Here is a 15092-nt window from a genome sequence, read left to right as displayed (position 1 = left end):
TTAGAGCATCAGTGACAGTTTTTCCAGTGAATGTTCAGGGTTGATTTTCTTTAGGATTGACTGGTTTGATCACTTGCAGTCCAAGGGACTCTCAAGAGTCTTCTCCAGAACCACAGTTCAAAAGCATTAGTTCTTTGGCACTCAGCCTTGTTTATGGTCCAGCTCTCACATCCATACATGACTTCTGGAAAAACCATAGCTTTGACTATATGGACCTTCGTCAGCAGAGTGATGTCTGTTTTTTAATACAGTGTTTAGGTTTGTCATCGCTTTTCTTCCAAGGAGCAAGCATCTTTTAATTTCATGGCTGCAGTCACCATCAGCAGTGATTTTGGAGCCCAAGAAAATAAAGTCTGTCACTGTTTCTGTTCCTTCCCCATTTATTTGCCATGAACTGATGGGACTGGATGCCATGATCTTCGTTTTTTGAATGTTGAGTTTTAAGCCAGCTTTTTCACTCTTCTCTTTCACCTTCATCAAGAAGCTCTTTAGTTCCTCTTTATTTTCTGCCATTAATGTGGTATCATCTGCATATCTGAGGTTATTGATATTTCTCCTACCAGTCTTGATTCCAGTTTGTGGTTCATCTGGACTGGCATTTCGCATGATGCACTCGGCATAGAATTTAAGTAAGCAGACTGACAATATACAGCTTTGACTAACTCCTTTCCCGATTTCAAACCAGTCTGGTGTTCCATGTCCAGTTCTAATTGTTTCTTCTTAATCTGCTTACAGGTTTCTCAGGAGGTAGGTAAGGTGATCTGGTAGTCCCATCTCTTTAATTTTCCAGTTTGTTGTGATCTAAAGCTTTAGCATAGTCAATGAAGCAGAATTCGATGTTTTTCTGGAATTCTCTTGCTTTTTCTATGATCCAGCAGGTATTGGCAATTTGATCTCTGGTTCCTCTGCTTCTTCAAAACCCAGCTTATACATCTGAAATTCTTGGTTCATGCACTGCTGAAACCTGGCTTGAAGGATTTTTAAACTAGCTTGAAGGATTTTTAAGCTAGCATGTGAAATGAGAAAAATTGTATGGTAGTTTGAATATTCTTTGGCATTGTCCTTCTTTGGGATTGGAATGAAAGCTGACCTTTTCCAGTCCTGTGGCCATTGCTGAGTTTTCCAAAATAACTGGCATGTTGAGTGCAGCACTTTAACAGCATCATCTTTTAAGATTTGAAATAGCTCAGGTGAAATTCCATCACCTCCACTAGCTTTGTTTGTAGTGGTGCTTCCTAAGGCCCACTTGACTTCACACTCCAGGATATCTGGCTCTAGGTGAGTGACTACACCATCATGACTGTCCAGGTCATTAAGACCTTTTTTGTATAGTTCTTCTGTGTATTCTTGCCAGTTCTTCCTAATATCTTCTGCTTCTGTTAGGTCCTTACTTTTTCTGCCCTTTATTGTCCCCATCTTTCCATGAAATGTTCCCTTAGTATGTCTAATCTTCTTGAAGAGATCTCTAATTTTTCCCATTCTATTGTTTACCTCTATTTCTTTGCATTGTTCACTTAGAAAGGCTTTCTTATCTCTCCTTGCTATTCTCTGGAACTCTGCAATCAGTTGGGTATATTTTTCCCTTTCTCCTTAGCATTCCGCTTCTCTTCTTTTTTCAGGTATTTGTAAAACCTCCTCAGACAACCATTTTGCCTTCTTGCATTTCTTTTTCTTGGAGATGGTTTTGCTCACCACCTCCTGTACAGTGTCATGAACCTCCGTCCTTAGATCTTCAGGCATTGTATCAGATCTAATCTCTTGAATCTATTTGTCACTTCCACTGTAGAATCATAAGGGATTTAATTAGGTCATACCTGAATGGGCCTCGTGGTTTTCCCTACTTTCTTCAGTTTAAGTCTGAATTCTATAATTAGGAGCTCATCACCTAAGCCATAGTCAGCTCCTGGTCTTATTTTTGCTGACTGTATAGAGCTTCTCCATCTTTGGCTGCAAAGAATATAATCAGTCTGATTTCAGTATTGACCATCTAGTGATGGCCACAAGAGTCGTCTCTTGTGTTCTTGGAAAAGAGTTTGCTATGACTAGCACATTCTCTTGGCAAAACTCTGTTAGCCTTTGCCCTGCTTCATTCTGTACTCCAAGGCCAAACTTGCCTGTTACCCCAGGTATCTCTTGACTTCCTACTTCTGCATTCCAATCCCATTGCCTGGCAGCAACTCTAGGAGAGACTGCCCTTCCCAAAATGTGTGTCAGGTACCCACACTTGAAACTATTCAAATAATGGATTTTTAGCTGAATTTGGTTTTATATGATCCTGGTTCTTCGGGTGGTAACTATGTTTCTCCCAGAGAAAAATCACAGCTAATACTCTCTGACACCTTGAGTGCTGAGTGCCCTCCAGAAGCTCTTCAACCTGAGTGTCGTTGGATGTGGCCAATTTGAACATTTATTCCTCCCCAGAAGTCATTTTTATCTGTGAGAAAAACTGTCTCTTGGAAATAAACCAAATGATATAGCATGTTCTTAAATCCATCTGTCTTCATTTCTCCTGTCTTCTAGTCAGATACAGAGTTTTGGGATAAGATGCAAGCAGAATGGGAAGAAATGGCCCGGAGGAACTGGATATCGGAGAACCAGGAAGCCCAGAACCAGGTTACAATCTCAGCCAGTGAGAAGGTGACCATTTCTCTTCTCTCAAATGTTGACCAGTTTTCTCATCCTTTTTGGATCATATTTTTATAAATTGTTGATAACTATTTTGTGGGGGGGAAATTCAGTAATTAAGTAGACTATTTAATATCAATCTGACCTGAAAGAAATTCTGATAGATAGAAACAGTGTAATCATGCAATGTGTGAAGGCAGCAAAACTGGAATGGAACACCCTTATTTTTTATCAGTGTTAAGACAGTTTGGCAGCCAACCAGAGCTTGGCCAGTCACTGAACTAACATTGAGGGTTAGTGAGAACAAGAACTGGGCTAATCCCACATTGCTCAAACCATGTCGATATGCTGACAAAAGTGATATTAATGGGCTGGAGGTTGAAAAGGGGGGCTTCAGGCTTTATTTCATGGGTAGTCTTTATGCTGCTAGCAAAGAATTCAGTGGAAAAGATACACTTCACACAGCTGGGTCAAGTACCAAGGGGATTCCTCAGAGATAGTCCCCTAATAAGAGCCCCAGAAAATGTGTGAGTACAGTCCACAGCCAGCTAAATTCCCCCCATGAAGCCCCAGCTGCTCTAGGATTTATGCTTTTAAAAATGCCTGGGAAAAAAAGAAAACACTGAGAAATCAGTTTAAGTGACTTGAAAGACAGAGATGGAAAGATAGAATTTTCTTACACAGGGGAAATACATATATAGATGTTAATGTTACAGTTCTTTGTGGTAGAGGAATTCTCAGTTTTATTCATTTCTGAATAACTTCCATGATATTTGGTTCCATCCAACAAATTTTACTGTTTACTCTGCCCTAGATACTGGGGACTGAGATGAATGAATAGTCTCTGATTTTAGGGGATTAGCAATCTACATAATCATTAAGATGTCTTCCTCCTTCCAGTACTCTCTGTCCCACAGTAGGCAAGGCAATCTCATAAAATCAGATCAACCATCTCATTAAAATCGTTAATTTTCCACAAAGCAATTGAAAGTAAGTGAGAAGAGAGAACACAGATGTACAACATCAGTCTCCAGGCTATAACCCATGCACCTGAGCTCCCCATCCCAGGGTCCCACACCCCAAAATCACTACATAAGCTGGTCATACCCTATGGATTCTGACGAAGAGTTTTGTCTTTCTAAACACCTGGGGAGAATGAAAGTCTCCCTTTGATGTATTTAAAAACCTTAGTAGCATCATCAACAGACTAGCTTGTTTGTATCTATCAAATTGGTTTTTATGATAGTCTCTGCTACTAAGGTTGCAACAAATATTATCTCCAATACTTCTGATGAGAGTTTATCAGGGCATACTTTCTCAAAATCAGTTGTGCTACATATATCAAGGGCTCAAAATAGTTCGAAGCCTTGAGCATAATAAATCCTTCTAGAAGTCTATCCGAAGATAATAATCATATGCAGTCAAAGATTTGAGCATAAGACTTTCACTGTAGTGTTATTTATGATAACAGTAAAAATTAAAAGTAACCTGAGTGACCATCGAAAGAGGGTTGATTAATTTTTAGCATAATATAAATAATTTTAATAACTAAAATTAAATGGGGCTTAAGCTACAACCTTGCTTTTATAGCATGGACTTGTTTAACTTATATACTCATGGAAAATACTAGAAGATTATTTGTACAATCTGTATTGTTTAAATTTTTGCAACAAAAGAAAATCTATAACTTTTAAACATGCATTCTCAGTGGAGAGATACAGCCCCACAATGGGACAAAAACTGGTTTGGTGAGTAGAAGGTGAAAAAATATCCTAGATGTTACAATAGTTCATAGCCCTCCAAAGGGCCATTGTATATAAACAGATGTACAGTATGTGGTACTAACATTTCAAGAGAGTGCATGGCAGCACTCTGCAAAAGTTTGTCCTAAAAGTCAATATTTTTAAAATCTTGTGGGTAAATGGCTGAAACAAAAAGAACAAAAGAAATAACAGAAGGAAAACAAAGTCCAAAATATTAACAGTGATCATATTTAGGTTGCAGCATTACAGGTATCTTTTTGTTTATTTTGTTATATTCAGTAACAAAATAATATCTAACATCTACACCATGAAAATGTACTACAGTCACAATAAGGAAAAAAAACAGCAATTTAAACTTCATTGAAATTAAATAAATAAAATTACTTAAATTCAAATTCGGGAAGAACTGATTGAATGTAACAATGAAGAGTTAAATCAGTGGATCTGTGTTGGCCCCTCTCTCTGTTGTAGGGTTATTACTTTCATACTGAAAACCCCTTCAAAGACTGGCCTGGAGCATTTGAAGAAGGCTTAAAAAGGCTGAAGGAAGGGGACCTGCCAGTCACCATCCTGTTCATGGAGGCAGCAATTCTTCAGGACCCTGGAGATGCAGAGGTATCATTTCCCTTCATCCTGCCAGGTTCAGAAAGGGGCTTCGTGTGCTAACAAGGGGCAGAGGGTGACAGAGCGCTCTCCTAGGTGGCATTTTCATCAAGTAAAATTTCCCAAAGGAGCTAACCTCGCTAAGTCTGATACATGTGTGTAAGTTACAAAAGGTACCTACTTTCTAACCACCTCTGCAGTGTCGACAGTGCCCAAAAATAAAAGGTGGGGACAAGAAATGAAAAACCAAAACTGCCAACCTGGAGGCTCAGCAGTAGTTTTCACGGGGCAGGGTATGGTTTCATCTGGGTCTAGAGCCACACCATATCCCACCCTTGATTTACTCACTTAGCATTTATTGAGCATGTATTATGTCCCAAGAATTGTGCCAGGCATGGGCTGAGCTAAAGGATTGAAGAGCTAGAGAAAATGGACCAGTTGAAAGGACAGATTTGTGATCTATCTGCAAGACAAGTAAATCAGTCAGTGCAGTGTAACAAATGTGGTTTCAGAGTATGCGCAGGATGCTAGGAGAGCAAAAAGCAAGAGTTCTGACCCAGCCTTGCCCTCCAAGTGAATCCAAAGCTGAGTTTTGAAGGAGAGATGATTAAAAACTGTAAGGAGGTCCAGTTGTTGTTTAGAGGGAATGGTTCATGGGTGGCAGAGAGACAGGAAACATTGGATCCATGGTAAGAGAGGAGGAGACAGGGGCAAGAGAGAAGGCACAAAGAAGTAGCCAAGAGTTGAACTTCATCTTGAAAGCCATACGGAACCACTGTGGGAGAGGGACATGACCAGATCTGCATGTGAGACAAGCCCCTTTCTATGAGATATGAAGGGTCATTGGACATGCAGACTGGGAAACACCAAAGAGGCTTCTGCAGCTTTATCTTGGTTCAGTAAGTCTCCCACTTGCAAAGGCCTGTAATAAGATACTGGCAGGTATAAAGGCTTCCTTTTTAGTTTATAATTTTCAGAAAACATCTTATATGGGGATATTCCCAGAGGAACTGCAGAAATTTGTATACAGTGCTGAGAAGGCAGTAGAGAATAGAGGTTAAGCCTCTGGGATCTGCTACCTAACCACGTGGTTCAAATTCCTGTTCTACTACTTGTTAGCCGTGTGAGTCCTGTGATCTGGGACAAGCCATTTAAGCCCTCTAAGGTTCAGTTCCCTCACATGTAAAATGGACATCACAATTATAACAATCTCATTGGGTATTGTGAAGATTAAGTAAATTCATAGAGATTAAAGTGCTTAGTTCAGTGCCTGACATGTCAGTATTTAGTGCTCATCATTATTATTGGTTGTACCGAGTTTGTACAGAAAGAACAAGTAAACAAATTACTAGTTAAAGCTCCTAGTATCTTGTTACTCAAAATGTTTACGGTGAAATGAGATTGAATTGAGAGTTGAAATTCTGAATAAAAATATTGGAATTTTTAGATCTATCAATTTAGAAAAGAAAGTCATTACATTAATAGGAAACTACAACCCCCTCAAAAAATAATGCCTTCATACATTTCTAAATGCTGTGTGTTTTCATACATAAAACGTCATTTGTCACAATCACCTTAGGAAGTTTAATGAAAGGTATACATTATTGTCCCAGATTCACAACTGAGAAAATGAGCACACTTGGTAACTAATGGATCCTAGATAAGGACCAGGGCTTCTGAATCAATGGAGACCCCAAGGCTAAGATAATTGATGGTCTGTGAATGGTGAAAATGATACTATACCCAAAGGCTAGGAAGATGCCCCCAGAAAAAGATTGTTTCATCAATCTTAAGAAAGCATTCTAAGATGTATGAAAGGTGAAATCAAAATAGAAGCTGCTCTGAATATATTTGAAAGATGTACAAGAGTCTCTGATATTCTGGGAGAGAAATACTCAGTACTTTTTTATGAATTTGTATCATATGTGTAATAATAACCCATGAGGGAAAAAGCTGATACAATTTTTTCAGCACTTTAAGATGACACTGGGCTTCCCAGGTAGTGCTAGTGGTAAAGAACCTGCCTGCCAATTCAGGAGATATGAGACCCAGGTTGGATCCTTGGGTCAGGAAGATCCCAGAAGAGGGCATGGTAACCCACTCCAGGATTCTTGCCTGGGAAATCCCATGGACAGAGGAGCTTGGCGGGCTATAGTCCACAGGGTCACAGAGTCAGACTCGACTGAAGTGACTTATTGCACAGCATGCACACAAGATGACGCTATATGTTTTCATAGAGTTTTGTTTTAAAATGTTCATAGCATTGACTTTCACAGGTGGGGGCAGGTTATGCAAACCTTTTTAAATCCCTACAACTGATACCCCCAGGCAAATCTGAGGACAATGTGTGTAAGACAGGTTTTGTTGATGTACATTGTGCTTGTAATGGTATGAGAATTACTCTTCTTAAAAGTATAAAAGTGGAAATTTTTTGTATTAAAAACTTTCATTCCAGATGTGAAAAACATTATCTACTTGAAGATATTCTTCACATTATTGACTTTAGCAAAGGATTAAAAACAACTAGAGCAGTAAGGGGATTAGTGGTGGGAGTAATGGGATATCCATTTAACAAAGGAAATTCAAAATTATAGATTTTGAAGGGGATTTTATAAAAACATGAAAGAATTAACAATGTAATACAAAGTGTAAATGTAGGCTATAAAATTATAGGTATATTGCATTTTATATGTGTTTTATGCTTTTTAACTATTGTGTTGAACACATCGTGTCGGGGGAGGGTGGTTTCTTTCCCCTAATTCCTAAATTTCCTGTTACCTCTTATAGTAACTACTTGACTTTCATTTATGCAAACTACTATTGTGTCCATCTCGAGATTCTTTATTGTAAACTTTCGACTACTTAGTTATATTTCTAAATTATTTTTCTACCTCTTTCCCTGATAAATGCATACTTTTATAGATTTATCTTTTGGTTTTAAGATACCTAATATCATGAAACCTCAGAGACTCAAGAGGTTTCCATGGGCCACAGGGGAGGATAAATACTTAGAGTTTGTAACTAATGACAGCAACTCTTGACCTAGATGCCACAAGAGAATTTGAATGAAGAAATGCAGGTGATGTTGTGATGTTTCTCCCTTTACAAGACTCACATCCAAGTCAGGGTGCTCCGCAGAGAGGGAATTGTCACATGTAAACAAACCAGCTAAAGCACATGAGTGACTCTGCTTCCTCTTGCAACATTGACATCAGTCATTGTTTTTTATTTTTTTGTAGGCATGGCAGTTCCTCGGGATAACCCAGGCAGAGAATGAAAATGAACAAGCAGCTATTGTTGCCCTCCAGAGGTAGATAAAACTAAGCACAAAATCACGGGCCAGGTGGACACTTGTTAAAGGACTTCCCGCTGTTTCAGATTTGTCTTTTGACCCTTAAGTACACTGTACAGAATTTGACCAAGATAAGTGCTAAGACACCAGATATTATTTACATTTAGCTCTGGAGAACAATGTATGAAGAAATCATGTTCCTAAATCGCAATGTTTTATCATCTACAAATTGACCTTCGTTGGCACAAGAGTCTATGTCAAAAGCAGTCGTAAAATAGATTCACTGAATCAATAGTTCTTTTTAGCTTTCTAGCCTTCTGCAGCATCTGAAAGTTTTCTTCAGGAAGAAAATACTCAGAATAATCTCAGCATAATGCTAACTCCAATTGTCTACGAAGAATCTGCTGAGATAGTTTCATCATCCTGACCCCCTGACTAAAATTCTAGACTTCACTGGGTGGAGATAGCATCACACAATACTTGATTAGAGCCCCTATTTAAACCATGGAAAAACAGCCCCTACCAAATAGACTTTCACTTCCCTAATCTTTATAAATAGATAAATATATATATATATATACACATACAAACATATTTGTTATACATTATCAGTTCCTAAAGAACTGATATAGGTACTGTGAGGACTCACTCAACTGGAATTCCATCACCTCCACTAGCTTTGTTCATAGTGATTGCTTCCTGCAGCCCACTTGACTTCACACTGAGATTTCTGGCTCTAGGTGAGTGATCGTAGCCTTGTGGTTATATGGGTCATTAAGATCTTTTTTGCATAGTTCTTCTGTGTATTCTTGCCGTATCTTCTGCTTCTGTTAGGTCCATACCATTTCTGTCCTTTATTGTGCCCATCTTTGCATGAAACGTTCCCTTGGTATCTCTCATTTTCTTGAAGAGATCTCTAGTCTTTCCCATTCTGTTGCTTTCCTCTATTTCTTTGCATTGATCACTGAGGAAGGCTTTTTTTTTAAATCTCTCCTTGCTATTCTTTGGAATTCTGCATTAAAATTGGTATATCTTTCCTTTTCTCCTTTGCCTTTCACTTCTCTTCTTTTCATAGCTATTTGTAAGGCCTCCTCAAACAACCATTTTACCTTTTTGCATTTCTTTTTCTAAGGGATGGTCTTGATCCCTGACTCCTGTACAATTTCATGAACCTCCGTTCATAGTTCTTCAGGCACTCTATCAGATCTGATCCCTTGAATCTATTTGTCACTTCCACTATATAATCATAAGGGATTTGATTTAGGTCGTACCTGAATGGTATAGTGGTTTTCCCTACTTTCTTCAATTTAAGTCTGAATTTGGCAATAAGGAGTTCATGATCTGAGCCACAGTCAGCTCCCGGACTTGTTTTTGCTGACTGTATAGAGCTTCTCCATCTTTGACTGCAAAGAATATAATCAATCTGGTTTCAGTGTTGACCATCTGGTGATGTCCAGGTATAGAGTTGTCTCTCGTGTTGTTGGAAGAGGGTGTTTGCTATGACCAGTGCATTCTCTTGGCAAAACTCTGTTAGCCTTTGCCCTGCTTCATTCTGTACTCCAAGGCCAAATTTGCCCATTACTCCAGGTATTTATTGGCTTCCTACTTTTGCATTCCAGTCCCCTATAATGAAAAGGACATCTTTTTTGGGTATTAGTTCTAGAAGGTCTTGTAGGTCTTCATAGAACTGTTCAACTTCAGCTTCTTCAGCATTATTGGTTGGGGCATAGACTTGGATTACTGTGATATTGAATGTTTTGCTTTGTAAACAGAGATCATTCTGTCGTTTTTGAGATTTGGACTCTTTTGTTGACTATGAGGGCTACTCCATTTCTTCTAGGGGATTCTTCCCCACAGTAGTAGATATAATGGTCATCTGAGTTAAATTCACCCATTCCAGTCCATTTTAGTTCGCTGATTCCTAAAATGTTGATGTTCACTCCTGCCATCTCCCGTTTGACCACTTCCAATTTGCCTTGATTCATGGACCTAACAGTCCAGGGTCCTATGCAGTATTGCTTTTTTATATATATATAAATTTATTTATTTTAATTGGAGGCTAATTACTTTACAGTATTGTAGTGGTTTTACCATACATTGATATGAATCCACCACGAGTGTACATGTGTTCCCCATCCTGAACCCCCCGCCCTCTTCCCTCCCCATCCCATCCCTCAGGGTCATCCCAGTGCACCAGCCCTGAGCACCCTGTCTCATGCATCGAACCTGGGCTGGCGATCCATTTCACATATGATAATGTACATGTTTCAATGCCATTCTCCCAAATCATCCCACCCTCGCAATATTGCTCTTTACAGCATCAGACTTTACTTCCATCACCAGTCACATCTACAATTGGGTGTTTTTCTCCTTTGACTCCATCTCTTCATTCTTTCTGGAGTGATTTCTCCACTGATCTCCAGCAGCATACTGGGCACCTACGGACCTGGGGAGTTCATCTTTCGGTGTCCTATCTTTTTGCCTTTTCATGCTGTTCATGGGGTTCTCAAGGCAAGAATACTGAAGCGGTTTGCTGTTCCCTTCTCCAGTGGACCAAGTTTGTCAGAACTCTCCACCATTACCCATCTGTCTTGGGTGGCCTTTAGTTTCATGTGAAGTCAAGTGGGCCTTAAGAAGCATCACTATGAACAAAGCTAGTGGAGGTGATGGAATTCCAGTTGACCTATTTCAAATCCTAAAAGATAAGGTTCTGTGAAAGTGCTGCACTCAACATGCCAGCAAATTTGGAAAACTCAGCAGTGGTCACTGGACTGGAAAAGGTCAGTTTTCATGCCAATCCCAAAGAAAGGCAATGCCAAAGAATGCTCAAGCTACCACACAATTGCACTCATCTCACATGCTAGCAAAGTAATGCTCAAAATTCTCCAAGCCAGGCTTCAACAGTACGTGAAACATGAACTTCCAGATGTTCAAGCTTGATTTAGAAAAGGCAGAGGAACCAGAGATCAAATTGCCAACATCTGTTGAATCACTGAAAAAACAAGAGAGTTGCAGAAAAATATCTACTTCTGCTTTATTGACTAGGCCAAAGCTTTTGACTGTGTGGATCACAATAAACTGTGGAAAATTCTTGAAGAGATCAGAATACCAGACTACCTGACCTGCTTCTTGAGAAATCTGTATGCAGGTCAAGAAGCAACAGTTATAACTGGACATGGAAGAACAGACTGGTTCCAAATGGGGAAAGGAGTACATCAAGGCTGTATATTGTTACCCTGCTTATTTAACTTATATGCAGAGTACATCATGAGAAATGCTGGACTGGTTGAAGCACAAGCTGGAATCAAGATTGCAGGAGAAATATCAATAACCTCAGATATGCAGATGACACCACCCTTATGGCAGAAAGCAAAGAAGAACTAAAGAGCCTCTTGATGAAAGTGAAAGAGGAAAGTGAAAAAGTTGGCTTAAAACTCAACATTCAGAAAACTAAGATCATGGCATCTGGTCCCATTACTTCATGGCAAATAGATAGGGGAAACAGTGACAGACTTTATTTTGGGGGGCTCCAAAATCACTGCAGATGGTGACTGCAGCCATGAAATTAAAAGATGTTTGCTGTTTGGAAGAAAAGTTATGACCAACCTAGACAACTTATTAAAAAGCAGAGACATCACTTTGCCAACAAAGGTCCATCTAGTCAAAGCTATGGTTTTTCCAGTAGTCAAATATGGATGTGAGAGTTGTCCTGTAAAGAAAGCTGAGTGCTGAAGAATTGATGCTTTCGAACTGTGGTGTTGGAGAAGACTCTTGAGAGTCCCTTGGACTGCGAGGAGATCCAACCAGTCCATCCTAAAGGAAATCAGTCCCAATTATTCATTGGAAGGACTGATGCTGAAGCTGAAACTCCAATACTTTGGCCACCTGATGCAAAGAACTAACTCACTGAAAAAGACCCTGATGCTGGGAAAGATTGAAGGCGGGAGGAGAAGGGGATGACAGAGGATGAGATGGTTGGATGGCAGCACCAACTCAATGGACATGAGTTTGAGTAAGCTCCGGGAGTTGGTGATGGACAGGGAGGCCTGGCGTGCTGCAGTCCATGGGGTCGCAAAGAGTCGGACACGACTGAGCAACTGAACTGGACTGAGGGCTTGCTAATCAAAGTCTTATCCACAGATTGCCAGCATCTCCTCACCAGGGAGCCTGTCTGACCTGCACAGCCTCAGGCTGCCCCCCAGGCCTACTGTGTCAGAATTTGCATTTTCCCAGATCCCCAGATGATTCTCATGCACATCAAAGTTTGAAAAGCCCTTGCCAGAGGCTAGTGGGTTAGCATGAGGGGGTGCCTCTGCCTCCTAAATCCACATTAGTAGTCTAGAAACCCTGGGAATTTCCTTCTCCTTTACAAAGCACTGTACAATCTTTTACATCTTAACATTGAAATTTAGTTCAAGTCAGTTTGCTTTTTGGATAAGATACATTTAATATATTGATAGCTGTTGTTTAGTTGCTAAGAGCAGCATTAAAATAATGATATTCCCTACTTCCCATTAGATAAACTAATTACTGCCAAATTATGTGAGGGGATTAGCCATATTTTTTACAGTTTTTAAACCATCTCATTAAAATTACCAAATGTATTCATAAGACTGGAGTTGTAACTCTTAAAAATGGGCAGAGGTCCCAATTTTCATGTAGATAAATATGGTTATTTTCCAGAGACTTAACAGAAATTTAGCAATGCTTTGCACCATTTAGTCAATAAAGTTTTCTAAAGAACTGTTCAAACTCTGGCTCCAGAAAATTCTGAAATTGACTTTTATTCTCGTCTTTCAGGTGCTTAGAACTGCAGCCCAACAACTTGAAAGCTCTGATGGCTTTGGCTGTGAGTTACACTAACACCGGCCATCAGCAAGATGCTTGTGAAGCTTTAAAGAACTGGATTAAGCAGAATCCAAAGTACAAATACCTTGTGAAGAGCAAGAAGGGATCTCCAGGCCTCACCCGGCGGATGTCTAAGTCTCCAGTTGATAGGTAACCTTCTTGTTAAATTACATCCGTGTACACAGTCAGTCAGCTTCGGGGCAGCTAACAAGCTTCAGGTCCCCCCACCATGCATTTCAGGATGGTGTGTAGGATAGCATTTTGCTGAAAGAGCAGCACTGACTGAAAAGGCTGATCAGAGACCAGAACCAAACTTGGGACACATGATCTACTTGTGGACACTCCTAGATGTTTATCTGAATACCATATTTCAAACTCAAATACTTCGGGCATATAAATAACTTAAATACCAATGTGCCAGGTTTTATAAAGCCTGAGAATTAGGTATGGGGAAAAGTAAATCATCTGTGTTCAGACTATTTGGCCAACAAATCTGATTTGTTTTCCTCGTAGCTCTGTTCTGGAAGGAGTAAAGGAATTATACCTGGAAGCTGCCCACCAAAATGGAGATGTGATCGACCCAGATCTGCAGACAGGCTTGGGGGTGCTGTTCCACCTGAGTGGAGAATTTAATAGAGCAATAGACGCATTTAATGCTGCCTTAACTGTTCGACCAGAGGTAAGTGTGTAGCAAGAAACCAGAAGATTGTCTGTTAAAAGTAAGTTTTCAGAGGTTACATTTTGTGCATTTCTGCTACACTTTATTTCCCTGAATCCAGTGGTTTAAAGTGATCAGTACTAATGATATGCTACCATGGATGTTAATACCTAAGAGACCTAAAATAGAAACATGAATTGCCTGATAGCATCAAATGGTAGCTGCTCCTTAATGAATGAAAGTCATTTCAGAGGGTTGTCCATAAAGATTTTTGAGTAATTCATCAGTCATGGTCCTTGTTCATTAGCACTGACACATTTTTAGCTATCATCCTTCAACCAGGAATGTTGGAATACTGTGTCATTGTGACTTGTACAAATTGTTACGAGAGCTCAAATTTTTTCGTCAGGACTATTCATTATGGAACCGTCTTGGGGCAACCTTGGCAAATGGAGACCGCAGTGAGGAGGCTGTGGAGGCCTACACACGAGCACTGGAGATTCAGCCAGGCTTCATCCGGTCCAGATACAACCTGGGGATAAGCTGCATCAACCTGGGCGCCTACAGGTGAAGTATGGCAGCAGGCTAATGCTAAGAGTCACACTCAGGGCTGAGGTTGATTAATCTGAAAGGTTGTTTCTCAGTAAAAATACCTCCTTTTGTGAAGTAATCTCCTCCTGTTAAGGGTGAGTTTCAGATCTTCAGATCCTGAGGGCTGTTGAGACAGGAACTGTCCGCCTCCATGTTTCTTAGTCATTAGAGAACAGCAATTATTTGGGCATCTTGTGAAATGTAGATTCTGGGGCTCCTCTCCCAAAGATTTTGATCGATTTGGAGTTAGGACAAGTCATCTGGGTTTTTAACACCCCCAAGAGCAACTCTTCGAGAAACGTGAGCAGTCCAACCCGTCATTTCCCAGGTAAGGGGGAAAATAACCATGGCTAGGAATGGAGGAATACAGAAGAATGACTCAACAAGGTCTCAGGGCCAGTTTTTGGCAAAGCACAGCCAAGAATCCAGATTTTCCAAACCTAATTTACAAGTAAAGTTAGTTTAAAAAAAAAAGGAAAACTTCAAAGGGTGGGTTTAAAGTTTGGAATGTCTTGCTCCTTCTCTCGTGACTCCTTATTTTCTTTCAGGTGTATATCCTCTATCTGTTCCCCCATCAACACGGAGCATAAATTACATTTATTTCTTTTGAGTAATAAAAGTTTGGGTGGTTTTTCTTCTTTCTTTTCCTATTATTTTCTATTTTCTAAATCAACAGGTATTACTTTTCTTAAGTGGGGGGAAAAAAGAGAAT

At 39.8% G+C, this 15092-nt stretch overlaps 1 protein-coding gene across 11 annotated transcripts in view; it reads left to right on the top strand.

The window, feature by feature from the left end:
* The window catches only part of PEX5L (peroxisomal biogenesis factor 5 like), a 264931-nt gene that overhangs the window by 241237 nt on the left and 8602 nt on the right, over nt 1-15092 (top strand). For all 11 annotated transcript variants that reach the window (XM_043873810.1, XM_043873807.1, XM_043873808.1 and 8 more), the window contains 6 exons: nt 2521-2637; nt 4860-5003; nt 8231-8301; nt 13084-13281; nt 13645-13810; nt 14199-14356. In XM_043873810.1, coding sequence (XP_043729745.1) covers nt 2521-2637; nt 4860-5003; nt 8231-8301; nt 13084-13281; nt 13645-13810; nt 14199-14356 — 854 coding nt within the window. The remainder of the gene's footprint in view (nt 1-2520; nt 2638-4859; nt 5004-8230; nt 8302-13083; nt 13282-13644; nt 13811-14198; nt 14357-15092) is intronic.

This window comes from Cervus elaphus, chromosome 19 (genome assembly GCF_910594005.1).
Source record: "Cervus elaphus chromosome 19, mCerEla1.1, whole genome shotgun sequence".
Classification (NCBI taxonomy): domain Eukaryota; kingdom Metazoa; phylum Chordata; class Mammalia; order Artiodactyla; family Cervidae; genus Cervus; species Cervus elaphus.
The sequence above is the reverse complement of the archived record's forward strand: the minus strand, read 5'-3'. Positions and strand labels throughout refer to the sequence as shown.